The sequence below is a fragment of the Mustela nivalis genome (genome assembly GCF_964662115.1).
Source record: "Mustela nivalis genome assembly, chromosome: X".
Taxonomy (NCBI): domain Eukaryota; kingdom Metazoa; phylum Chordata; class Mammalia; order Carnivora; family Mustelidae; genus Mustela; species Mustela nivalis.
The window spans coordinates 75,034,186-75,061,921 of record NC_139040.1 but is presented as its reverse complement, the minus strand read 5'-3'; the positions used below and the strand labels follow the sequence as shown (position 1 = coordinate 75,061,921).

At 41.4% G+C, this 27,736-nt stretch overlaps 1 protein-coding gene and 1 long non-coding RNA gene across 4 annotated transcripts in view; one reads left to right on the top strand and one right to left on the bottom strand.

Moving 5' to 3' along the window:
- LOC309855547 (conserved oligomeric Golgi complex subunit 2-like) overlaps positions 1-19,250 on the top strand; it is a 37,645-nt gene extending 18,395 nt beyond the window's left edge. Inside the window, exons 2-6 of one of the 3 annotated variants that reach the window (XM_082715927.1) lie at positions 8,351-8,512; positions 9,667-9,729; positions 11,947-12,027; positions 16,914-17,093; positions 18,743-19,250. In XM_082715927.1, the coding sequence (XP_082572053.1) occupies positions 8,351-8,512; positions 9,667-9,729; positions 11,947-12,027; positions 16,914-17,093; positions 18,743-18,844 (588 nt within the window). In that variant the 3' untranslated portion in view covers positions 18,845-19,250. The remainder of the gene's footprint in view (positions 1-8,350; positions 8,513-9,666; positions 9,730-11,946; positions 12,028-16,913; positions 17,094-18,742) is intronic. The other 2 variants (XM_082715928.1, XM_082715929.1) reach the window with 2 other exon arrangements.
- LOC309855551 overlaps positions 1-27,736 on the bottom strand; it is a 174,257-nt gene that overhangs the window by 135,653 nt on the left and 10,868 nt on the right. The gene's annotated exons all lie outside the window — the stretch shown is intronic.

Genomic DNA, 27,736 nt, shown 5'->3' with positions numbered 1-27,736 from the left:
TTCCCAGGTTGTATACCTTTTGTTTCCTCTTCTTACCTTATTTCATTAGTTTGGCCTTCCAGTATAGTATTGAATAGTAGGAGGAGGAGGGACATCCTTGCCTTGATTCCCTGTCTTCTATTTTCTCAGTATTAATATCATCTTATATGTGGATTTTTGGAGACATTCTTATCAAGTTGAGGAAGTCCTCCTATTCCTCATTCCCTGAGGGTTAATAATGAAGAGGTGTGGATTTTGTTAAATGCTTTTTTTCCTCCCTTCATTGATATGATAGTGTGATTTTTTTTCTGTTGATATGATGGATCACATTGATTTTCTAATGTTGAACATTTTCTAATGTTGCATACCTGGAATAAACCCTACATGATCCTGGTGTATAATTTTTTAATATAGTGTTTTGTTGAAGATTTTTGTGTCTGTGTTCATGAGAGATACTAGTTTGTAGTTTCTTTTCTTGTAGTATTGGTTTTGGTGTCAGGGTAATAATGATCTCCTAGAATGATTTAGAAAGTATTCCTTGTAGTTTTACTTTCTGAAAGAGATTTTAGGGAATTGTGTAGTATTCCATAAATGTTTGGTTGAATTTACAGTGATTGGGATTGTTAGCAGTAGCCCTCCCTTCTTAAATCTGATATTAGTAATTTATGCCTTCTACCTTTTTTTCTTTGTTTGCCTGGCTAAGGGTGTATCTGTTTTATTGATGTTTTCAAAGAAACAGACTTGGGGTTTATTGATTAAAAAAAAAATTCCTGGTTTTAATTACATTGATTTCTGCTCTAATTTTTATTTTTTTCTACTTCCTTTAGGGTTTTTTTTTATGATTTTATTTGACACAGAGAGAGTCCGTGAGAGAGGGAATACAGGCAGGAGGAATGGGAGAGGGAGAAGCAGCCTTCCTGAGCAGGAAGCTCTGATGCAGGGCTCTGTCCCAGGACCCTAGGACCATGTCCTGAACCACCCAGGAGCCCCTCCTTACTTTAGATTTGATATTTGTCATTGTTGGCTAAAATGGAAGCTTAGATTATTGACTTTAATCTTTTTTTTCCTAATATTTGCATTCAGTACTGTATTTTCCCTTTAAGCAGCATTCCACACATTTTGCTACATTGTATTTTGTTGAGACTGGTCTCCTGTCATTTAGAAGTGTGTCATTTACTCTCCATGTATTTTGGACTTCTTCATCTATCTTCTGTTACTGATTTTTAATTCCATTGCGGTCTGAGAACATACTTGGTATAATTTTTATTTTTAAAAATTTGTTGTGTTTTGTGGCCCAGAATTATTCTGTCTTGATGAATGTTCCATATGAGCTTAAGAATGTGTGTTGCACTATTACTGGGCGAAATTGTGTACTTCTGTTGTACGGTAATTGATGGTGGTGTTGAGTGTGCCATGTCTGGACTGAATGTCCACATCTGTCAGATCCTTGTTGCCCTGCTGCTGGATCGGCCCATTACTGATGGAAAAGTGTTGAAGTCACCAGCTGTGATAATGGAATTGTTTATTTCTCCCTGCAGTTCTGTTAGGTTGTGTCTCACCTGTGTTGATCAGGCACATATACATTAAGGATAATTGTGTCTTCTTGGTCAGTCGATTTCTTTATCATTATGTAATGCTGCTCTTTATGCCTGATAGTTTTCCTTCTCTGAAATCTGCTTTGTTTGAAATTCATGTAGCTACTCCATTGTTCCTGTGATTAGTGTTACTTTGGATTTTTTTATTTAATGTATCCTAGCATTTAACTTGTTGATATTTGAGTTGTTTCATTTTTCATCAAAATATAATTCACAAAGCATAATAGTTGCCATTTTAGAGTGTACTCTTCTCTGGTTTTTAGTATATTTACTGTGTATATGGTACATACGTCACTTCTGTCTAATTCCAGAATGCTTCCATCACCCGAAAAATAAACCTCTTAGTTCCAATTCTCCCCTCGCCTTATTCCCTGGCAATCATGAATCTACTTTCTGTTTTTATGGATTTGCCTTTTCTGGAACATCTCCTATCAGTGGAATTGTATAACACGTGACCTTTTGTGTCTGGTTTCCTTTAACCTGAGAGTAGAATGTTTTCAGACTTCACTCGTGTTGTAGCATGTAACAGTTTATTCCTTTTTATGGTTGTGTAAGAGACTCTTCCACATTTTATGTATCCATTCATCAGTTGATGGACGTTGGGTATATACTCATTTGGCTGTTACGAGCAGCGCTGCTGTGCACATTCATGTACAGGTTGTGGCAGGAACATCTGTTGTCAGTTCTGTCGGTGTCATACCCCTAGACGTAGAACTGCTGGGTAATTGTACGTGTGTAACTTCTTGAGGAGCTACCAAGCTGTTTGCTGCCTTAGCCACACTATTTTACATTCTCACCGACAATACAGGAGGGTTCCAGCTTCTCCGCCTTCTTGCCAGCACTTTTCTTCTTCTTTTTTTTTTCTTTTTCTTATTTTACCATAGTTGTTCCAGTGGGTGTGACGTGGCATCTGCATGTACTTTTGATTCGCATTTCCCCAATGACTAAGGATGTCGAACATCTCGACATGTGCTCTTGACCGTCTGTGTATCATCTTTGGACAAATGTCTATTCCAAAGTCTTTGGCTTGTTTTTAAATTAGGTTATTTGTATTTTTGTTGTTGAGTTCTAAGAGTATATTTGCATATTCTGGTTATTAGGTCCTTGTCAGACAAATGATTTGCAGATATGCTCTCCCATTCAGTCGGTTGTCTTTTCACGTTCTCCGTAGTGTCCTTTGACACATGAAAGTTTTTATTTTGATCAAGTTCAGCTTATCTAATATTTCTTATTGCTTTGTGTATCATGTCTAAGAAAGCTTTTCCCAATCCCAAGTCATGCAGATTTTCACCTGTTTTCTCTGAGTGTTACAGTTTTTACTCTTACATTTAAATCTTTGATCCATTTTGAGTTATATTTTTGTGTATGTGTGAAGTTGCTCTTCCAAGTTCATCCTTTTGGATGCAGATAATCACTTGTCCCAGTAGTAGGCACTCAAAAAGACTGTTTTTCCTCCCATTAAATTGTCTTGGCATCCTTGTGAAAAATCAGTTTACCATAAATGTATGGGTTGTAAATACTTTCTTTTTGAATACTTGGGAAATCTACACTATAAAGTAAAACCATTCCTAAAGTAGTAAAACCATTCTTGGTTAAGTGAAATGGGTCTCTATTATGGCACTGTGAGTTTGGGTTTGCTTTTCACAGCAAACGCTGCCTAACCCAGTATTCACAGATGTTCCAAGTTATTTAGTCATGTGTTATGCAACTTTTGTTTATCTGAGAACAAATGCATAAATGGTAAGTTGAGTACTAATATTACCTAATAGCATTTGTTCACTGAGGCTAAGTTATATGATTTATTTATTTATTTATTTAAGATTTTATTTGAGAGTGAGAGAGTGCGGGAGCAGGAGGAAGGGACAGAGGGAGAAGCAGGCTCCTTGCTCAGCAGAGCACCTGATGTGGAACTCAAACCCAAGAGACTGGGATCCTGACCTGAGCCAAAGGCAGATGCTTAACCAACTGAGCCACATAGGCACCCCAGTTATACAATTTAGAATGCCATCATGAAGTTCAAGAACTTCAACAATGTGTAACTGAGTCAGGGAAAGTGATCGACCTAAAGGTATACAGTTGGTGAGTAGGATGGCCAGGATTATGAACCGAGACCCCCTCCCGTGATGTACTACATAACTATGATGTAAGGTCTGAGATGTTCTCTGGAGAGAAAGGTCCAGGCTAATTTGGTCACCAGTGTAAGAAGCAGGTGGCTTTCTGTAGATGACTGTGAAATTATGGTTTGATATGAAGTCCTTCTCTCTGACACTAGCAGGGTCAGTCTTTGGTTGATTAAGAAAGTCAGTTTAAACAAGTACTCTTAGGGAATGGTACATACAGTTTTTAGCATTTTATTTGGAAAAAATATATGTACATTTATTCTCCATTGAAACAGTGCCAGGTCTTTTCTCTGGAAACTGGCCTGCAGATTAGATTTCTGAGTTATCACAGCACTTTGGTCGCTCAATAGATTAGGCATCTAACTTCAGTTCAGGTCATGACCTTGGGGTCCTGGGATGGAGTCCTGCATTGGGCTCCCTGTTCAGCAGGGAATCTCCTTCTCCCATTGCCCCTTTCCCTGCTCATACTGTCTGTCTGTGTCTCAAATAAATAAAAAGAATCTTTTTTCAAAAAGCTTTCTATGTTGTCTTTTTTTGCATTCAGTTTCAGAATCCTGTGATCACTCCCTCCCTACCTGGTATGTGGTTATCTCACCCATACCTAACTTAGCAAAAATTTTCTTATTGATTTCTTTGTATCAAATCTTTCCAAAGTAGCTGTGTTAGTTTTCAAAAGAACAGTGATTTTTTTTTGGCAGTCATATTTTGTTGGTTTACATAGTGTTTAATGAAGCTATATAATTACGAAGTAAGTGTAGGTGTCCTTAACTAGTTTGGGAATCATCACATTTGATTCTTGCTGACTAAACAGGTCATGGAGTAGCAGAGTCACAGGGGAAGTAGATAGTAATTTATTGCCTCTAAGCATATAAGCCTACCAGGGTATCACAGTATTGTAAAGGGGAAACACAGGATAGCTAATCCTGTGAGACCAATACTTGGAAGTAGGTTATGAAAGATTTGGAACATCTGTTCAATGGGACACTCAGCATGCACATAAAATATTAATAGAAATGTATGTGTTTTACGTAAAGACATTCAAGTTATATTTTTTAGATGGGAAATTTTTTTTAATAGAATGGGTTTTAATTTTTTATTTTTTTATTCTTTTTTTAAGATTTTATTTATTTGACAGAGAGAGAGAGAGGTCACAAGGAGGCAGAGAGACAGGGAGAGAGAGGGGGAAAGTAGGCTCCCAGCTGAGCAGAGAGCCTGATGTGAGGCTTAATCTCAGGACCCTGAGATATGACCTGAGCCGAAGGCAGAGGCTTAACCCACTGAGCCACCCAGTTGCCCCTAGATGGGAAATAGTTTAGAAGAGCATGAATATTTGTGTGTGTGTGTGTGTTTGTGTGTGTGTACACATATGTGTGTGTACACACATACATAGAGAAGGTCTGGGGTTTCCATTCAAGATGGTGGCATAGGAGGATCTTGAACTCATCTCTTCTATGAAATACACACTGAATCTATAGCTCCATATGGAAAAATTTCCTGTGGAAAAAACCCTACAACTAGCTGAGTGACTCCTACACATTAGGTGAGTAAGGAAAAAAAACCTATGTTGAAGTAAGAATCAGTCTTGCCATAAACCCTACCCCTGGTACAGTGACCTGGGATTGGGAGGGTACTCACAACCCCAAGCTTCTCCCTGAGGAGCAAAGGGTTTGAGCCCCACTTCTGGCACCCCAACTTTCAAGACGTACATCTAAGAGACAAGACCCCAAAACATCCAGCTTTGAAAGCCATCAGAGCTTGCACCCATGAGACCCACAAGGCTATAGCAAACTGAGAAAGAGTTCTTAAAGCAGTCGCGCGAGTAGACTGACCCACCCTGGAACTCAGCACAGAAGCAGCAGACTGAAATGAGTTCAGATTTCTGTGAAAGAGGCTCATTTGCTTATCTTAAAGCCCTGAGGGGCAGGCATCTCATTTAACATGGATCTAGGAGCCTAGTAAGGTATTCTCCAAAGATGGAGCTGATGGGTACCATCTTTGCGCTGTCTCTCTGCCTCGCTTCTGCTTTCTGGTATCTCCTGGAAAGGAGCTTGAATGCTCGTATGATGCCCCAAGGTTTGCAGTTGCTACCCAGGGTATACCTCTAGATGACTTGGCTCTATCGGCCAGCAAGACTCACACTCACGGTAGTGAGTATCGCAGTATTTACAAGAACCAAGACTTGGAAATAACTAAAGTGTCCACCAACGGGGTGAATGAATAAAGAAAATGTGTGTGTATACAATGGAATATTACTCAATCATAAAAAGAAGGAAGTCTTGCCATTTGCAACAACATGGATGGACCTTGAGGATATTGTGCTGAGTGAAATAAGTCAGACAGAGAAAGAGAAATACTGTATGATCTCCCTCACATGTGGAATCTAAAAAACAAAACAAAATGAAGTCATAGAGAACAGATTGGTGGCTGCCAGAGGCGAGGTTGTGGAGGAAATAGATGAAGGAGTCCAGTGATATAAACTTCCAGTTAATAAGATAAGCCCTGGGGATGTAATGTACATCATAGTGACTGTAGTAAATAATGCTGTGTATTGGGGCACCTGGGTGGCTCAGTGGGTTAAGCTGCTGCCTTCGGCTCAGGTCATGATCTCAGGGTCCTGGGATCGAGTCCCGCATCAGGCTTTCTGCTCAGCAGGGAGCCTGCTTCCCTCTCTCTCTCTGCCTGCCTCTCCGTCTACTTGTGATTTCTCTCTCTGTCAAATAAATAAATAAAATCTTTAAAAATAATAATAATAATACTGTATATTATTGTATATTTATTTTATTATTTTTATTAGAAATATGTATTATTAGCCCCAGGGTTACAGGTCTGTGAATTGTCAGGCCTACACACTTTCCAGCACTCACCATAGTACATACCTTCCCCAATGTCCACATCCCCACCATCCTCTCCCTACACCCCTCCCCCCAGCAACCCTCAGTTTGTTTTGTGAGATTAAGAGTCTCTTATGGTTTGTCTCCCTCCCAATCCAATCTTTTTTTTTAAGATTTTATTTATTTATTGGACAGACAGAGATCACAAGTAGGCAGAGAGGCAGGCAGAGAGAGAGGAGGAAGCAGGCTCTGTGCTGAGCAGAGAGCCCGATGTGGGGCTCCATCCCAGGACACTGGGATCATGACCTGAGCTGAAGGCGGAGGCTTTAACCCACTGAGCCACCCAGGTGCCCTCCTCCCAATCCAATCTTGTTTCATTTTTTTTCCTTCCCTACCCCTACACCCCCAACTTTGCCTCTCAAATTCCTCATATCAGGGAGATTGTATGATAATTGTCTTTCTCTGATTATTTCACTCAGCATACCCTCTAGTTCCATCCACGTCATTGCACATGGCAAGATTTCATTTCTTTTGATGGCTGCATAGTATATTATATATAATATATATATATATATATATATATTAAGATTTTATTTATTTATTTGACAGAGATCACAAGTAGGAAGAGAGGCCGGCAGAGAGAGAGGAGGAAACAGGCTCCCTGCTGAGGAGAGAGCCTGATGTGGGGCTCGATCCCAGGACCCTGGAATTATGACCTGAGCCGAAGGCAGAGGTCTTAACTCACTGAGCTACCCAGGTGCCCTATATTATTATATATTTAAAGTTGCTAAAGCTTAAGAGTTCTTAGCACAAGAAAAAAATGTGTATGTTTGGTGATGGATGTTAACTAGTCTTAGGGTGATCATTTCACAACAGATAAAAATATGGAATTTTTATTTTGTACGCCTGAAACTAATGTGTCCATTATATGTCAGTTTCTTTAAAAAGTAATTGATATTTATTTTTTAAAAAATTATTCACTTATTTGACAGACAGAGATCACAAGTAGGCAGAGAGGCAGGCAGAGAGAGAGACAGGGAAGCAGGCTCCCTGCTGAGCAGAAAGCCCAATGCGGGGCTTGAACCCATAACCCTGGGATCATGACCTGAGCTAAAGACAGAGGCCTTAACCCACTGAACCAGCCAGGCACCCCAAAAGTAATTTATATTTTAAAGAGAAAGACTAGGGCACCTGGGTGGCTCAGTCAGTTAAGCGACTGCCTTCGGTTGAGGTCTTGATTTCAGGGTCTTGGAATGAACCCTGGCATCAGGCTCCCAGTTCAGCAGAGAGCTGGCTTCTCCCTCTGCCCCTCCTCCCACTTGTTCTCTCCCTCTCTCTCTCTCTCAAATAAATAAAATCTTAAAAAAAAACAGTAAAGAGACCAAAACAAAGTCTGGAAGGATGTGAATCACTGTGTTAAATAGTGAAGAAAAATATACATTAACAGTGCTTAACTGCAGAGCATTAGAGAGTGGGTGATTTTTTTTCTCTCTCTTACATAAGTATTTCTTGGTTGGTTGAAAGTTTGACAGTGAACATTTGTTACTTTAAAAATTAAGAACAAAAAGCTGTTTCTATTTTGAGAAGAGCCTCTTTGAAATGTATAATTAAAAGAAATAAAATGCCTGTAGAGTTAGGCAACAGGAGAGAATGGTCTTGGTGAGAGGCCCCCTTTCCCATAATCTTAGGAAGTGAGCAGACCCCCTGATGTCCCTGTGTGTGTTCCCCTGCAGTAATACGGCCTCTTATTCTTTCTCTGATCTTATTTTTCTATGTAAAATGTGGTATCAGTGCAATCATTTTTTCTCTCTGGTTTGATTTTCAGGAAGATTTCGACGTCGATCACTTTGTGTCTGACTGTAGGAAGCGTGTCCAGCTGGAGGAACTAAGAGGAGATCTGGAACTCTACTATAAACTTCTTAAAATAGCCATGGTCGAGCTCATTAACAAGGATTATGCAGATTTTGTCAACCTTTCCACAAACTTGGTAAACCTGAAATTCTCAAGTCCTACACACACACACACACACACACACACACACACTTTCTCTCTCCTTCATATTTATTAAAAGGGCAGAGTTTTTAGAAACCTTTCAGTTGATTACCCCACCAACCCCACCAGAAACTTGAAGAAATTACCAATTTCATTAATAAAAGAACTAAACTTTTTGGAATACATTTTTTTTTGTTTCTTTTAGTTTTTATTTATTTAAGGTTGCTCTAGTTTGATTATGTTTCAAATTCATTAGTCAACAGTGAAAAGTAAAGGATAATAATACCCAAGGGGTTGTTTTATTAGTTGCTAAGTGATTACCCTGAAGTCTTCCTTGATTTAGACTAATTTGTAGGAGCAAATGTCCACCACTCTTACAATGTTTAATTTACTTCCAGGTATATCTGTTAGCCAGAGCTAGGTTGAGGCAACATTGGCCAATATTGATATTTTAAAAGTTTGGTTTTATAAAAATAGAAGGATGATTTGCAGTGAGCTTATCAATTGTTTGTAAAAGCCGTTTAGAAATGTTGAATTTTGTTACTTGGCAGAAAAGTCTCCTTGTTGATGCTTCATTTTGTTTTAAATCTGTTTGTCCAGAGAAGCACAGAAAGTTGCAGCTCCGTGGGAATTTCAAGAAGCATTAAAATTAATGATGCACATTTGCTTTTGGGAAATATACCACTAAGATAAATATCCCAATAGGATTAAAAACCTAGAAAATTTTACTTCTGTTTAATTTCTATTTTTCTCGAGGCTTATGATAATGTTTAAGAGAGACGTAGCCCGTCAGACTTTCACATCAGCTGGCTGAGTATCATCAATTACAGACAGAGAACTGTTCACCTTCTGTGAAAATTTTTCACTTTCATTTAAAATGTCATCTAAAGGCAAATTGTTCTTAAGGAAACTTTCGTTTCTCATGACTTCCCTTATTTTTATAGTTTCATGTATTTCAACAGAATTTTTTCATATTCTATGAACAACATTAATGGCCAAATAACACTTCTGTTGTTTAGCTAGTTATATAGCAAAATACGGTTGTGCCAAAAAAATAACTTAAATCTGGTACTGCTTTGATCGTTAAATAGATACGTCACTATTACTCCTTATCGTGATGTGTTTGTGCCAACCTGGTTTTGCCTTTAGGTTGGCATGGACAAAGCCCTCAATCAACTTTCTGTGCCTTTGGGACAGTTACGAGAAGTTCTGGTAAGTCCCCAATTAATGAAAACAGCCTGCTGTGACGCCTGTTGTCCTCGTTGGCTTTTCTCTAAGAATTCTTTTCATCTGTTAGTTTGGTGGTACTGGTGGTTGTATTTTAACCGTTCATGATTATAATATTCACCTTCAGAAGAGTTGCAAATGATTTTGTTTTTGCATATGCTAAAAACCTAAAAAAACAAGTTCGATTTGAAGAAGACATATTCTCAGAGTAGACAACCTTAAAATGTCAGGGGAGAGGAAGCATATTTCCAAATTCAACTTATTAATGCCACTTTGGTCATATGTAAGTGGTTTCTAATTTACGAATGACTTGTATTTTAACAGTTTGTGATCTTGTAAATATCCCCCCCACACATACGTAATCTACGTGTGGTTAGGTTCCTGGGCTTATCTACAAAAACTGTGTAATCCCTAATGGAACTGAAGGATAATATAAATAAAATGTAATACTTAAGAAATGTTACATTTGCATGTTCTCTCAGAAAAATCTCTGTTGTGGGAATGGGACTCCCCACCTCTAAGCCATTGGGAATAGGAACTCCACCTGGGTGAACAGTGGAGGGGGAGTTGTGGCATCACTTCTAACAGAAAACTGTGCTGCTCTGTCTCCCCCCACCCCCCGTCTGTGTCTGGTGCCCTGACTTCCAACCTCTGTCCATTCTGATGCCCTGTCGTAAACTTGTCATAAACGACACCATCCTTCCTTGTGTGTCTCCTCTAGCTTGAGTGGCGTCGTGCATCCCTCCCCTAAGACAGTGCCTGCATCCTAGAGAGAATATAAGGAGAACATAATTTAAGGGAAGACACAATACATGGTTAGAACCAAGAAAAATGCAGAGTAACGGAAATATCAGTGCTGAGAAGCCTAGGGGAGGGGCAGACAGGAAAGAGTTCGTGAAAGAAGTAAAAATCTTGAGTTGTGCCTTGAGGTAGCCAATACTTTCCATGGTTTATGTCTCATTTGAATTTTACAAAATCTTGTTAAAGGTACTTTTCCTTGGAATGGAAGGGATTTTCATGGTCCGCTGTTGGATTCCACACCAGCCGCTGTGGGGCTCTCCCACTGCCTCCTTGGTGTGCCTCTTCCTCCCGGGGCCTCATAGTGGTGTTGTTTCCCAAGCCTAGCCTTCCTTTGGCCTCCCACTCTTCTCTCGAACCCCCTCCCTGGAGGCAGATTTGCTCTACTCACACAGGCTCCCGTCCCACCTCACCCCCTGCCATCACCGTATCCCCTCCCTTTTCCATGGCCTGTGTTTATGGCCACTTTGGTCCTGCTCAGCCACAGGCCTAACCTGCCTTTCTGGTCCCAACTCTGAAGCTGTTCTGTGAGATTCTCAGACCACTGAGGGATACGACTATATCTGTCTTCATTGTATCCCTGTGGGCTGCCACAATACTGATGTCCAGGAGGTGTTTCATGGAGTTGATGGAGTGAATTAATTCACCATCCTGTGGAATTTTTGTGATATGCCTACTTCATTCTAGTTGTTTCTGTTAACCTTTGTTTTGGCCCTAATTCCTAATTATCTCTTTATTCATTAGCTTCTGGACATGTTTCTCCACCTCTGCGCTCTGCCTTTTTCTGGTCTTCTGTTCTTCATTCTTGATTCCTGGTATTTCCATACCCACATTTCATCATCATGCATCAGTGCTTTGACATTCTCTCGTTCTCCAAAATATGCAGAATCTAAAGACCTCATCTCAGTGAAGTTGGCCCTCCATTCCTATTTCTGCTTCTCTCCAGAAGGAAGCCTGCAGTGCACATGGCTGTGTGCCTGTCTGCCCCTGCCCCTGAGTGTGTCTGCACTTACATCTACTCCCCATCCCCTCCCCACCTCGGCAGCTGTGTACACATGGCTTTCAGAGTCTGATTCGAGCCCCGTCGCATTTCCAGACTCTCCTGTACATTGCTTCATATTATCTGTTCTCCATTCTAAACCCCCTCATCCCCATAACTTTCACTGTATATGTGTCATTCTTCTTCTGGCCATGCGACCTTGCCTTTGTGTCATTATGCCCCCAGATCATGAGTCCCCTCAACAGTAACTCTGTCTGGTATATCATGTTTGTTTGTTTGTTTGTCAATATCTGCATAGTACTGGTGCCCAGGTATTAAGTTCTGTGGAATTGAATGAGATGTAGGAACTTGATAATGTGACAAAACAATGTCTGTATTACGTTTTCTTTATTACTCTTTTAAAGAGTCTCAGGTCATCTGTCAGTGAAGGAATTCGGGCAGTAGATGAACAAATGTGTAAACAAGAGGACATAAGGAAGAAAAAGGTACCCTCAAGTAGATTTCTTATGCTGCCTGCCAGTTGAAGCCCTCTCCTCTTGTCTCCGCGAACTTGTCAGCACTATTCAGCTTTTTTTTCAAAGCTCTCACGCATGTGCATTTTATGCATTATGTCACGTTATCTACCTAAAATAATAAGACAGAATTTTAGAGGTACCCACACGATCTCAAGATCACCCACTTTTTCCAGAACAAGAAACAGTGATAACTGTTGTCGGTGCAGCACTTGACATTTAACGACTGTATAAATTGTCAGCGGCCCTGTAAAGAAAATAGGCCTATATTAGAGACTAGGGGAGAAGTGGGCTTTCCAAAGCAAACTCAGGATTCTGCCGTAGGTTTGTTGTTATTTTCTGATCCTGTGTTCTTTATGTTCGATTCCCAGTAGTTAGCATGCAGTGTTGGCTTAGTTTCAGGTGTGTGAGACAGGCAATGGCTCTGTACATCTGAGGGCTCACCCCAGGAGTGTGCCCCTTAGTGCTATCTCCAGTTTCAAGTGTCCCCGATGTCATTCATGATCATAACGATGTAGGGGCACAGGGGGCATTGGGAGTCTGGGCTTCTGACTCTTGCCTGCTGCTCTGTACAATGTTTTCTATGTGTATTATTAGCATATTTGTTAAAATCTCAGTGGGGAGAAAGCCTGTTTGAGGGACCTTCTGTTTAATTCGCCTCTGGATCTCCTCACAGTTTTTATCCAAAAAATGCTTGTCATGCGCTTCCAGACAAAACAGTAAGCTTTATGAGAGCAGGGTGTATTTCTTGCTTTATTTTCTTGTGTCCCCCTCCTCCCCCACCCCCCGTCGGAATGAATGTCGAGCTCCCAGCGGTGTTCAGTAATTATTTATTGAATGGATGACTTTGTATTTTTTTGTTCTTTAAGGATGAGAGTTTTCATAATGTTCCTCAACCTCTTTGATAATATTTGTAGTGTAAAAGGTCTTTATGATTTGGTGCTTGGGCATATAGGTATATGCACATGTAAACTGAGAGGGTCAGTACGATCGGAAGCCAAAGTTAAAACATGAATAAAGGGCCATAAGAAAACAAATGGAGGGGTGCCTGGTGGCTCAGTTGGTTAAACGTCCGACTCTTGATTTTGGCTCAGGTCATGATCTCAGGGTCATGAGATTGAGCCCTCATTGAGCTCTGTGCTCAGCAGGATGTCTGCTCGAGATTCTCTCTCTCCCTCTGCCCCTCCCCTGCATGTGCACATGCAGTTTCTCTCTCTCTCAAATAAACAAATCTTTTTAAAAAATAGGGAAGAAATGCCCATAGAAAGATTCAGGATGGGGAAAAGAAGAAATAAGAGTATAGAATATGAGAAAGCAAAGTCTAGGGTTTTTTTTTTCTCTATAAACTTGCAATAGAATATGGAAGTATGCTTATTCTAGAACTAAGATTTGAATTCTTGAGAATTCTGTGTTTCATAGAAATATTCAAAATATAGCATGCCCTATATATTTGAAGTTAACTTTTGGTCTTATATTTTCCTGCATTTAGCATGGGAAATAAAGATGATTAAGAGTAAAGATGGTGACGTTTTCTGTTTGCTTAATTTTTATTTTTATAGATGTGTGTGTTGAGGCTTATACAAGTTATTTGATCAGTTAAAAATATTGAAAAAATCTTAAATTCACAAAGTTCTAAAGAAACCTCTGCACTAGAAGCAAGCAGGTAAGCATTTTTTTTTAACTAAGTAGCACAGCACATAAATTAATACTTCACATCCAGTCTAAGTAGGCGGGGATGGCTTAGTTAGAATTCATTTATGAACAAGAAGAAAATCCAGGTTTGTGGCTATAATGTAGCTCTAGGAGAGTGGAGAGCATGAAATGGTGAAATCTATAACACGTTCCTATAAACCCTTTGGTTATAGACCACAGTTCCAACACGTCATTATGCTTGCAGTGGAAAAGTATATTTGGAATCACTTTCCATGAGGACTAGCAAAGTCCTGTTGATCTTTAAGGCATACTTACCATTCATCTTGGTTTTTCTCCATCTCATTTTTTTTTTTCCTAGACATGCCCAGAGTATTACCATTGATGTATTTTGCACCAGCATTATGTTATTATGAAACAGTATAAGACACATCCAGTTGAAATTTACAAACAGGAAAGAAAAAGCTTATGAAATAGGAAAAAGATGATGGCTCTCTTTGTTATACTGTGATTGTCTTGTTCCCTTCCTGGTGTGAATTTTCAGTCAGCCAGGGTAGATGAGTGACTCAGAAAATGAGTAGTTAGGTCCTGTCAGCACCGTGAGATGCACAATGGTGCAGTGGGAGTAGCCCGGGCTGGTCCTGCACATACCAGCTGGGCTGCCTGCGTCAAGGTCGCCTGGTGCCCTGCGTGCTCTGTTGTGTGAGGCTAACAGTCCCTCCCCCTGCAGGTGGAGTTAGGTTTATAAATTTTAGGAATTAAGGTTTTAGATTTGGAAGGAACTTGAGAGACCATATGCTCCACATGTCTCATGATGGAGATTAAGAACAGACACATCCCAAAGGAAGTGATTCTCTGGTCCTAGGTGTCTGCCCCTTTCACATCAAGGCATTCAACTAAGTGGTCAGCCTCCACTGTGCTTGTGTCTCTAGCCCGTAGCGCTCATGCTTCTGCCCCCATTTGTCCACACTTAGCAGACAGTCTGTACGCGGCCCTTCTGCAGCCTGTGTGTCTCCAGCGGCTCTGCTTCACTGCGGCCCTTGGCAGCGCCTACAGCCCCTCCAGCCATGTCCACGTTCAGCCCCTGGGGAGCTGGCCCTCCAGTGTTCTTCCCGTCTTTGCTGTTGCTGCTGTGCTCCTCGGATAGAAACACCTTGGTGAGCTCTGTGTCTACAATCCTGTCCCTTTGCAACACTGTCCTTGATAAACAGACATTGTGCGCTTTCTTGCTCAGAATTACCTTGGAGGACTTTTTTCTCCAGAAGAGCAGCTCTGAGCTCTAGAGTCAGGAAAGCCAGAGTAGCGTCAGCCCACAGTTAATCCATCATGCTCTGCCAGGCCCAGAAATGCTGAGATAAGGATAAATAGGAAATGCGCATGGGATCAGTCAGTAGAGGTTGGGATTAGGCTTCGACGTTGGTCATGCCCAGCGCTTGTCTTCCCTCCACACCAGTTCTGATGCTCTGGGACGGGGCACACCATGGCAGGTCTCCAGACATTTTGGGTTTCCTTACAGTGTGTTTCCTCACTACCTGACTGCCCATCCTCAGATGTGGGATGCCTCATAGAGCCCAGCAGGGGCTTTGGGGCCTTTGTTGTGTTTTGTTTTGTTTTTTTTCTTTAACTATTCAGCTTCCTTTTGAATGGGGTTGACGCTTTCTAATGTGGGGGGCAAGAGGGAAGTGTATCCAGTCCACTTGATGGCAGATGCACTGGGAGTGATTTCTCACCAGCTCCCGGAGCACCGAGCTTGCTCTTTCTGACATTGGGTAAATGTAAACTTGGAGTCCACTGCTCTGAGCGATTTTCCAAGTTGCTGCTACGCGGTCAGTTTTAGCTGATTGAGCAGACAGCAGTAGTTGGTACTGGGGAGGTACTTGGGAGGGAGAATGAGGCAGGCGGAGAAGAAGAGGGGGATTCGGGTATGAACGGTAGGACAGGGCAAGAGAGAGGAGGGGGTTAGAAAATGGGAGAAGAAGGGAGAAGAAGGGCACGAATGGGAGAGCCCGAGGAACGTGGTGGAAACATGCAGTTGTACCCACACTGACCTAAAATAGCTCCATCCCCTTGCCTGGGCCCTGTGGCCCGGGCCAGGCTGCGTCCGTGGCTTCTCTGACCTCCCCGCTCCTCACCCCTCACACCTGGGGCCTGCTGCACAGACAGTTTGTCCTGAAAATTGATGGCATGCAGGTGCAGGTGCCTGAGCGCTCTAAGGCATGGGGGGCGGTGGGGGTGGCAGGTTTTAACTTTGGGAATTACACTTCTCTAATTGTCTCTACTAGCCCTCTCTGGACTAGAGAGATTTTGGAGAGAATTGCCACAGAATTTAACCAGTTACAGTTTCAAGCTGTTCAGAGCAAAGGCATGCCTCTTCTGGACAAAGTAAGACCAGTAAGTGTTGGTTTTGATTTTCAATTTGCTGTTTGCGAATTTCCTGGATGATTTTGGTTTGACCTAGCATTGCCCCCTGATAATTGCTACTCTACAGGATTTTGAAGCTAGCTTTGAATTTTTTTTTTCAGTGTTTCTTGCTTGGGACCCTGCTTCCATTATGTCACACTAGATAGATTTTGTGTAAAGACACAAGCGTAGTCTCCAAACTGTGCAAGTAAAATTAATTCTGAATTTTATGTAACTTGACACATCATATGATGTAGTCAGAGTTCATTTATCCAAAGCCCTTGACTGGGTTTAAATGCACATTTGTCCGATTTACTCCGTAGCTTAAGAGGCAAATAACTTTTTGTCGTTCAGTAATTGTCTAAACTTCACTTTTATGAAGCTGACTTACTTTCAAAGAAATCATAGGGAGGGGACGCCTCAGTGACTCAGTCAGTTAAGCCACTGCCTCTGGCTTAGGTCATGATCCCAGGGTCCTGGGATTCAGTCCCACCTTGGGCTCCTTGCTTGGCAGGAAGCCTGCTTCTCTTTCTGCCTGTGCCTCTTGTGTGCTTGTGCTCTCTCTCGACAAATAAATAAATAAAAACCTTAAAAAAAAAAGAAAGAAAGCAGTCATGGGGAGAAGAGATTTATTGTTATTCTCTAGGAAATGTTGGGATTTTAATCTTACATATATTCTGGTAGAATTAGAGGCTCGCTTTATATATATATAACACATATGTATATAAATTATACACATATATTTGAGCTTTTACAAACTGTTGTGCCTGGACCTTCTTTCCTGGTCTCTCTGGAGCGTATAGCCACAGCGTATAGCCCACATTACGGCCATGCTGCAGCAGTCCCTGGGAGGCCTGCTGCTAGAAGGGCTTCAGACTTCCAATGTGGACATCATATGGCACTGCCTCCGGACTTACGCTACAATTGACAAGACACGGGATGCAGAGGCGTTAGTTGGTCAAGTACTGGTGAAACCGTACATGGATGAGGTTTGTGCCCCCATGCACCTCATTCCGCAAACACAGAGCATCTAATCTGGCTTCGTTTCTTGACTGGGTGCAAGAGAGCTCAGGGCTCTTCCTTGAAGATGCTCCTAGTTCCTGCTCTTCTGGTTGTAAGAAAAGGTTGGTCCCACTTGGTGCCCATCAGCATGCCAGGAATCAGGCATGCACTCTGGTCTCTTCCAGTGATGCCATAGCTCAGGGATCATCTTAATTTAGTAGGGGTGAGGGACTTGCCTAGGAAGAAGGTACGGATCAGAACATTTTTCAGGTCAATTTCCATTTCCCTAAGTTATACGTCAATGAAGTTGCCGAAAAGCATGACCCCACCAAGGCGCCCATGCCCACCGGAGGAGCTGGAAGACAGCTCTGTGCTCAGGGAAAGTCCATGAGGGGAGGCGTCTTCGCAGAATTGATATGGCCTAAGTCTTGAAGACCATAGGGGAGTTTGCCAGGCTAGGAAGGTGGGAGGGAGGGAATATTCAAAGATAAAGGGCTTTTAAGGGCGAGTTAGCGGGGTAGTACCTTAAGTCCGGAACTTGGTTACCCAGTGTTCTTGACCTATGAGGATACAGTTAAATACAGGGAGTCAGAGTATCCTCCCTCTGAGCGGCCGGAGTATGGGCTGCACCGTGTGAGGCTGCCAGCAATCAGCAGCTTCCCATTTAGAGACCGTCAGTTTCATCTAGTTCAGGCTGACAGAAGTCATGAAGCCAGTCTCAGCGTTTGAGGGCTTTCTTCCAGTCACCTGCCAGTGCAAGTGTTATTTCTGTCCGGTAAGTATAAAGCTACCCACCATGACTTCAGGATGAAAGGCTTCCAGTTTTAAAACGGGACAGTATCCCAGTGATAGAAGTGAAATTGAAGGATTAATTTCAGTAATCTTCTCAGCTTCATTAGGACGACTAAAAGTAAATGATCTGTCAGTTCTTTGTATGTATCCTATTATAGTTCATAGCTCTCTCTGTGGGGGTGGAAAAGATCACATTATTCTTTGTCCCTAAATGAAAATATTTTAGTTATTTAATTTATGCCCTTTTTATTGAACTGAATCTAATATGCTAAATTAGGGAAGTACTTTACGTTTCCGTGTCATTAAATGAACTGTGGCCACGTTTGTATTTTAAGTTTGTATGCTTGTCATTCACCTCCTGCAACTCAGCCTCACCAAAAAAAATAAAATACTAAAGCAAAATAAGATGTGTTTTTTTCCATCACTTTCCATCTCAGCCCTTTCCCTGTTCTGGAGACGGTAGAGGATAAGGCCAGGGTGAAGATGGTACAGAGCTGTTGTCTGCAGATACAGTATTTCGCTTTTAAGCTCAGAAGGGAAGCAGATGAGTGTGTGTGATGTTTTAGCTTCAGGCCAGTCTCTGTCCCTCAGCCTCTGTGTCCCCCAGGGTTGGAGCAGTATTCCCAAATCCCTGGACCTAGATTTTTGTGCCATTGTTACTTACCTCCTGTTTAGAAAGCATACTGAGTGGGGAGGGGGAAGGACGAAGTGCATTTTTAAGGTTTAATCGATTCTTTTCTCTGTAGTGTATAGTTCATACTTCTCTTGTAGGTGCTTTAAAAACAAACAAAAACACAAACAAACAAATAAATAAATAAAACTAAAACGCTCTTCCTTCTGCTAGGTGATTGTAGTGCAGATCGTTGAGTCTCATCTGGACGGCCTGAAGATCATGTATGCTAATAAGCTCCTGGAGTTCGTTCCTCAGCACTGCCGCCTTCTTTGAGAGGTCACAGGAGGAGCCATCTCAAGGTGACGTAAACTGCTGTGTATGCACCTGAGCTCAGTTTAGTGACCACCTGTCACCTCCTCATGTGCCGCTGATCCCTGGCTGTCCTGTCTGACCCAGGAACATGTGCTCTTCCCTATTTGTTACCAGTGCTGTGAGGCAGGTGTCGCTTGCCTGGGTTTACAGGGAAAGGGAATGAAGAGTGGGGACGAATCTCAACGGTGACATTTGTGTGACTCCAGAGCCTCTGCTTTTCTCTTGTCTATACTTTCTCCTTAACCAGGTTCAAAATCAAAATTGGTTTCCTTCCATTATTGTGATGTCATCATCAGTCTAGAAATACCAATTCATTTTAATTCAACACGTTTTATACTGATGGCAATTAAAGTCATGTTCGGTTTTCCCTCCCTCTCTTATTTCATTTCCATGGCTTTCCAGTTCTGTTTCATGAATATCCCATTACCTTCCACCATCTCCGTCATCCCAGTCCAGACCTTTGTCACCTTTTGTTCGAGGGTAGCAGGCTCTCCCCACCTGGTCTCCCAGCTCCACCTGTCCCTCTTCATTGCAGCCCTCGGCTGTCCCACCTGCCCAGAGCTCTGCATCCTTCCTGAGTCGCTTGTGGCTTCTCATCGCCCACAGAGGAGCATCCAGTCTTCCTGGCGCAACCTGTGACCCTTGGTGCTTGAGTCCTAGTGGTTCTCCGCTGTAGAACTTTCTACTGTGGAACTTTCCCCCATACCACTATGGTTCCTGGCCAGACAGGAGTGCTTGACCTTCCCTAACACACCTGGTACAGAAGATCCCTGACTTCACCTTGGTTCAGTTTATGGTTTTTTGACTTTTTATAATAGTGCAAAAGTGATATGCATTTAGTTTGGATCTTTACCAGGCTGGCGATCTACAGTAGGGTCCTCTTTTGTAATGCTGGGCAGGGGCAGCGAGCACAGCCCCCAGGCAAACCACGTGATCATGAGGGTCAGCAACCAACACACTGGAACGGTCCTGTTCTGGCTTTCAGTGCAGTGTTCAGTAAGTTACATGAGATACCAGACACTTTATTGTGAAATAGGCTTTGTGTTAGAGGATTTTGCCCAACTGTGCAATACTTTAAGTGTTCTCAACACATTTAAGGTTGGCGGGGCTAAGCTCTGATGTTCAGTCACTTAGGTGTTTTCCATGCATTTTCAACTAAAGAGATTTCCAGCTGAACAATGGGTTTATTAGAAGCTCAGGCCGTCATAAGCCGAGGAACATCTGTCTGTACTGTGCGCCTCTGTGTTTTCCTTCATTGCTTCCTATCTCATATTCCTTTGTCTTTCTGTTGATCTGTCACTCCACATGAAGCTCCAGTCAAATACAACTTCTTTTTTTTAGGTTATTTATTTATTTACTTATTAGAGAAAGCATAAGCAGAGGAGGAGGCAAACAGTGAAGCAGGCTCCCCACTGAGCAGGGAGCCCGATGTGGGACTCGATCCCAGGACCCTGAGATCATGACGTGAGCCACCCAAGCGCCCCCAGGCTATGATTATTTCAAGAAAAAGTCCTATTTGTGAATTCTTCATCTAGTGAAGATGAATTAAAATCAGAAAGTCAACTCTGCCACCTTTAAAAACCCAGGAACAGAAAATAATTCCACGAGCAGGTATAACCCTATCCACAATAAATCACTTTCAATCCAGTCCTGAAAACTAATACAGAGTAGGAAGAAAGCATTACAGAAAAATTTTGTTTTCATTAATCAAGCTGGAAAATAACGGGCCTTACACGAATGCCCTTTAGGAAGACAGTTCTTATAGTTTTATGTTGATGGAAACTAACATTACATTCGAAATGCATGTTAAAACCATGACTGTAGGCTAACTACCACTTTCAGTCATCAGAAGATGAAAAATGGTCAAGAGTCACCCAAACTGAATCCTGGTTCCTCCTGGAAAATGTGTTCCTAAATATTTTCCCCCTGAACTACTGTGCTCTTTCTGTATCTTACACAGCAGACACTGTGATGCACAAACACATCCAGAAGGCCTTTGAGGGCTGACAGCCTGCTGAAACAATGAGGAATTCACCCGGGTTTCTGCCTTTCTGCCGGGCCCAGAAAGTTCTGGGTAACCCAGGTGACGTGTCATGAGAATACAAGTGTGCCTCACACCGTACGTATCATCTCCTCAGGGTAGACACCAAAATCCATGTTCGTATATGAAAATCCAAGATGCGTACAGAAATCAAGAGTGATTCTGTCATCTTGAAAGAAAAACACACTGTTGCGCTGCCACATGCCTCGTTTCTCCTCGAGTGACTGCAGGAAGTAGCGATTGCAGTCAGAAATCTTAGAAAGAAAAATTAGAGTAAGGGCAACACCTGAAGTTTACTCCTGAAAATACTTGGAGAACGACTATGACCAATAAACCAGGGCTTAGTTCATGAGACTATGTCAATGAGCTTATACCATCCCATGTCCTGGTCAAACCCTCATGTCTGGGAGATGGAGGGACGTCTTCATCTTCCAGAGCTACTATTAGGGAAAAAGGTGGAGACAATACTGACAGGAGTCCCTACTTCAGCAGGAGAGCCAAAAACACCTTGCCCCTCCATAATCCCAAATGAAAATAAACATCTCAGGGCGCCTGGGTGGGTTAAGCTTCTGCCTTTGGCTCGGGTCATCTCAGGCTCTTGGGATCGAGCCCCACGTTGGGCTCTTTGCTCAGAGGGGAGCCCACTTCCCTCCTTCTCTCTCTGCCTGCCTCTCTGCCTACTTGTGATCTCTGTCTGTCAAATAAATAAAATAAATAAAATCTTTAAAAAAGAAAAAAAAGAAAAGAAAAGAAACATCTCATTTTACTAGTGTGCAGCAGTGACTATGCAGGAGAAATTATTATTATATTATTATTAGATGATATTATTATTATTATAATTATTATTATACTATATTGTTATCCTTTTGAATTTGGACACCTAAAATTTTTAATAAAATATGAAGACCTTTTTTTTTAAGATTTTATTTATTTGAAAGACAGAGATCACAAGTAGGCAGAGAGGCAGGCAGAGAGAGGGGGAAGCAGGCTTCCCACTGAACAGAGAACCCGATGCGGGGCTTGATCCCAGGACCTTGGGATCATGACCTGGGCTGAAGGCAAGAGGCTTTAGCCCACTGAGCCACCCAGGCACCCCATGAAGGCTTTTTTTAAAGAACAAAAACTTCAGACTATATCTTTATCCTAGAAGTTCCCACTACAACTGGCTTCTGTCTTGGCCAACATTTAGCCATTCAGATAAAGTCCGTATTTAGTGCTTCATGTGTATGCATGTGTAAAATAAGAGGACAGTCATAAATCTTTAAGATTGTGTATAATAACCGTGAAATAAGGATTCTTGATACACAAGGTCTCGTTCTGGGGAAAACAGCTGGTGAACAGTATGCAATTTTCAAATGACGGAGGGGAAATACGCATTCGGTTATGAGAAAGGGAAGGAGAACAAGACCAAATATTAATAAAAGGGAAAAAAGCTTTTTCTGCCATCTTTCCGTGCTGCAGTAACAGTGTGAACAAATGTCCCACAGATGCCCTCAAGAACATTAACACTGCTGAAAGGGGTGGCGAAGGGCAGGTTCTTAGGAGGCCCTGCACCAAAGTCATCGTCCCATTTCTTCACTGTGATGACGAAGCATGAGTATATTGGCAAATTTGAAATTATTGATGACCACAGAGCTGGTAAAACTGCTGTGAACCTCACGGGCAAGTTAAACAAGTGTGGCATGACCAGCCCTAGACTTGTATAACTGAAAGATCTAGAAAAGTGGCAGAATATTTCCATCCCCTCAGTTTGGTTTCACTGCATGGAAAAATTTTTCTGGCATCATGCACCATGAAGAAGGAAGACTCCAGGCAGGAGGGAAAATCCTGGGATTCCTTTTTCCTAGAAATATAATATACATGGCACGTGAAATGCCTCAATGGGAAAAAAAAAAAAGGAAAATAAATTACAGTCAACTAATGTTTGATAAGAGTGCCAAACAATTCAATGGGGGTAAGAACAGTATTTTACTCCCAAGCAGCCACATGCAAATAATGAAACGGGAGTCCTGCCTCACACCATACAGAGAAAATAACCCAAAATGCATCAAAGACATAAATGTAAGCATTAAAATGATAAAGTTTGGGATGCCTGGGTAACTCAGTTGGTTGGACGGCTGCCTTCTGCTCAGGTCATGATCCCGGAGTTCCCAGATCGAGTCCTGCATCAGGCTCCCAGCTCCACAGGGAGTCTGCTTCTCCTTCTAACCTTCTCCTCGCTCATGCTCTCTCTCATTGTCTCTTTCTCAAATAAATAAATAAAATCTTTTAAAAAATAAAAATAAAATAAAATGATGAAGTTTTCAGAAGAAAACACAAAGGTAAATGTTAGTGGTCTTGAATCTAACAATGGCTCCTCAGCCATAACACAAAGTACAAGCAACTTAAAAAAAATAATAAACAAATAAATGGGACTCAACCAAAATGTCCCAGTTTTGTGCTTCCAAGGACCCCATTGACAAAGTCAAAAGACAAGCCACTAAATGGGAGAAAATATTTGCAGGTCATATATAAGGAACATGCATTCAGACTGTGTGAAGAATTCTTACAACTCAAATGAAAAGACAACCCAGTTAAGAAATGAGCAAAGAGGGGCACCTGGATGGCTCAGCGGGTTAAACTGCTGCCTTTGGCGCAGGTAATGAACTCGGAGTCCTGGGATCGAGACCCGCATCGGGCTCTCTGCTCAGCAGGGAGCCTGCTTCTTCCTCTCTCTCTGCCTGCCTCTCTGCCTGCTTGTGATCTCTCTCAATAAATCTCTCTCAAATAAATAAATAAAATCTTTAAAAAAATGAGCAAAGAACTTGAATACATATTTCTCCAATATTCAAATGTATACATTAATATATAAATGTATATATAAATACATTTTACATTATCGTATATTTATATAAACATATTTATGTAAATATATTTACATTCTTAAATATGTATTTAAATATAAATAAAATATGAAATATATAATATATATTTAAAGATACATATAAGGTATATATAATATATATGGGACAATAAGCACGTGAAAATATGCTCAACATCACTAATCATTCAGGAAATGCAAATCAAAACCATGGTGAGATACCACCTCCCACCCACGTGGATGGCTACTATAAAAAAACCCAAAAGCAGGTGTTGGAAGGATGTGAAGAGCTGGAACCTGTAAATTACTGGTGGGCTTGGATAATGGCACAGCCACATTAGAAACAGTTGAGTAGCTCCTCAAAATGCTGAACACAGAGTTGCCATATGACACACCAATATCACTCCTGTGTATAGAGCCAAGAAAAAAACTATGCCCACACAAAAACTTGTGCATGAAGGTTTAGGGTTTATTCGTAATAGCAAAAAGGTGAGAACAACCCAGATGTTCATCAACTGATAAAATGTGATCCATCCAGCCAGTGGAATATTACCCAGCCTTGAAAAGGAATAGAATTTTGATATGTGCCACAACACAGAGGAGCCTTGAGAACATTCTGCTGATTGAGAGAAGTCAGTCACAGAAGACCACATATTGCATAATTTGATTTATATGGAATTTCCAGAATAGCTAAATCTACAGAGACCGAAAGTAGATTAGCGGTTGCCTAAGACTGGTGGTGATGGCTAAAGTTTTCTTTTGAGGATGATGAAAATGTGTAGGTAGTTCAGTATAGTATAGTTAACTATAGTGAAAGCCATTAAATTGTCCACATTAGATGGTGAGTGGTATGGCCTGTGAATTATATCTCAATTAAGCTGTCATCGAAAATTGCAAAGAACTTCTATATTTATCAAGTAGAAAAAGAATGAACTTGATTAAAAACATCAAAAATGGGGAAAATAAAAACAAACAAAATAAGATGGGAGGAATAAGATCATGACTGTTTATCATTAATTTAAATGTGTACAGACTGACTTTTTCTTTTAAAGCGCCTATCAGGGGGTTACAGATCCACGCTGTTCAAGAAACATACTTAAAATGCAAAAGGGATTGAGAATGTATCAGGTGAAGAGATACCATGCAAAAGAGAAAGCTGGAATGGCAAAATTCATCGCAGACAAGTTGGGTCTAAAGTTATAGGTACTAAGATGAAGAGGGACATTTTTAAAGGCAGAGTTTGGAAAGAAGATGTAAAAGGTATAAGCAGGTATACATCTAACAACATAATACCTAAAGACTCTAAAAATGCAATAACAAGGTAAAATTTTAGCTTTTCAAATGGGAGTATCTACTAGAAGGAGGGAAAAACAAGGACACACAGAAAATAGACATCCTGGGGCGCCTGGGTGGCTCAGTGGGTTAAAGCCTCTGCCTTCGGCTCAGGTCATGATCACAGGGTCCTAGGATCAAGCCCCACATCGGGCTCTCTGCTCCGCAGGGAGCCTGCTTCCTCCTCTCTCTCACTCTCTGCCTGCCTCTCTGCCTACTTGTGATCTCTGTCTGTCAAATAAATAAATAAAATCTTTAAAAAAAAAAGAAAATAGACATCCTTATTTCCCTCGGAAAACATTTCTTTCTTACACCTAAGAAAAGCCATATTTGTAAAGATTAATTGCATACTAGGCAACAAAGGAAACCTTTATAAGCCTTCCAAATTAAAGATTTAAAGAACAGTTCTTTGATCACAGTCCAGTAGAATCCGAATTAGATAACCTGGTAACAAAAAATTGAAACTACATACAAGTTAAGAAATACAGTCTTCAGTCAAAGAAGAAATCATAAGACGACTGAAGAAAATCTTGAAAGCAATGGAAAGGAGATTATTTCATACCAAAACTTACAGAAGACACCAGAAGTTATACTCTAAGGAGACTTCAGTGTCAAATGTCTTCAATTTCAAACATTTTTTTGAATAAAAGAAACTACTCATTTAAACCCATCAGAAAAGGGCAGCTCAATCAAAAGAAAGGAAGTAATTATAATAAAGATAAATTTTTAAACTAATAAAAAATATGAGGGGCAAATAAACTCAAAGTTGCTTCTATGAAAGACTAATGAAATAATAATAAAAAAACTTTACATGTCCTATTAAGGATAAGAGAGGGGGAAGAAGGGGTGTGGGAGGAGGTGGGGAGAGAGGGAAGGGGGATGGGGAAAGGGGGGTTTCAGGGAGGAGGGGACAGAGGGAGAGAGAGAGTTGCAAAACAGATAAGAATTGGGAACAGAGATATAAAAGCAAATGCATAATATAAAAGAAGCACTAAACTGCAAGGCACTTTATACTAATCAATTTGATAACCTAGAAGAAACGATGATTTCCTAGGAAAACCAAATCATCCAAATAATTCAAGAATGGAAAATTCAGAAGATGAGTTCCAAGATCAGACAGGTTTGCAGCTGGATAACTGTCCTTCTACTGTTAAATGGCAACAGGCAGTTAAGCAATAATAAGTCAATTCACTTGATGAAGCTGAGCACAATTTTAATACCCAACCCTGAGAGGGAGGAACGGGGAAGCTATTAACACATCTGGCTTAGGACAGATTAGTTAACAGAAACTGAACTAATGATAGCAAATAACAGAAGTCAAGCATCTATCAAAAGACTATATCCTGAGACCAACTTGGATTCATTCCAGGAAAATAAAGGGAGCTCAAGACCAGAAAATCAATAAGATTTACCTCATCACTAAATTAACTGTGAAAAAACTCTTAAGACCATAGCAATAAATGCATTTGATAAAAAAATAAAGGAACCTGATAAAAGGTGAGCAGCCATTCTTTATAAAAAATGAAGATAAAAACAAGGACGTTATGCAGGAGGGATTATTAACTGGGAAGCACTAGATCAAGAGGTAGATAAAATGAGCCCATATTTGTTAAACAGTGATAGAGCCCCATGCGTGCGTGGATAGAGGCGAATGAGCTCATGGATGAGCACCAGGCTGTCAACAGGTATTATAGGGACAAAGGCAGCGGTGAGGAGAGGAGAGTCTTAACAACATGGAAGAAGGTAAAAGGAGGATTGCAGTTAAAAATTGTGCATGATACAAACACATGCAAATAAGACTGGATATTTTCCCGTGTATAGTTTTTTAAAACCCTGCACACATTACTGGAACTACCAACTCTTGCTTTCAGCTCCGCAGCCCTCGTGTGATTTCCCAGTACCAGGATGCAGGGGTAGATCCTCCGTTGGTACATCCTATGTCATTGTACTCCTAAAGGGACAGGTGAAACAGCACAGGGGCTGCAGGTCGGAACTCAGGCATCGCTGTGCCCACCCCAGCTTCCTGCTCCCCCAGCCCCCACTCTGAAGCGGCGGGCACTTGGAGCTTTTAAGAAGCAGGGATCTGAGCAGTTCTCTGGTTCCCCCTGGAGCCATCTGCATCCATCATGTTTCCCGCAGCTCTCCCCGAGTGTTGGTGCTTGCTCGCCACGACTGTTCCCTTAGCTCCTAGCACACCCTTCTTATGAGAGCACCTAGTACTCCCCGTCACAGTGCTCTGTCTGTCACATGCGTCCATTGATCCACTTTGTGCTGGTTGAGGGCTGGAGCCTCCTCCTGTTAACTTCTCAAGTCCGTTTCTAATGCAGCAGCACCTGGCACTTAAGCACCCTGTCAGTACCTGCCAAATGAATGAAATGTACTCAAAACATAGTATGAAGTCTGCATTTTGAAACTCCTTTTTGGAGCCGTTTGCTATCATTTTCCCAGGCAATTTAAAAAATTTACAGCCTTGCTGCCAATAACCTGAAGGGGTAAAGGAATGCCGGCGTGCCCCATGGGACATGTCACTCTGGATGGTCCTTTGGCAGCAGGGACTTTGATAGCGCTCTTTCAAACCCAGCAGGATGGTGGAAGGGGTATGTGGCTGAGTGCCTCCCTG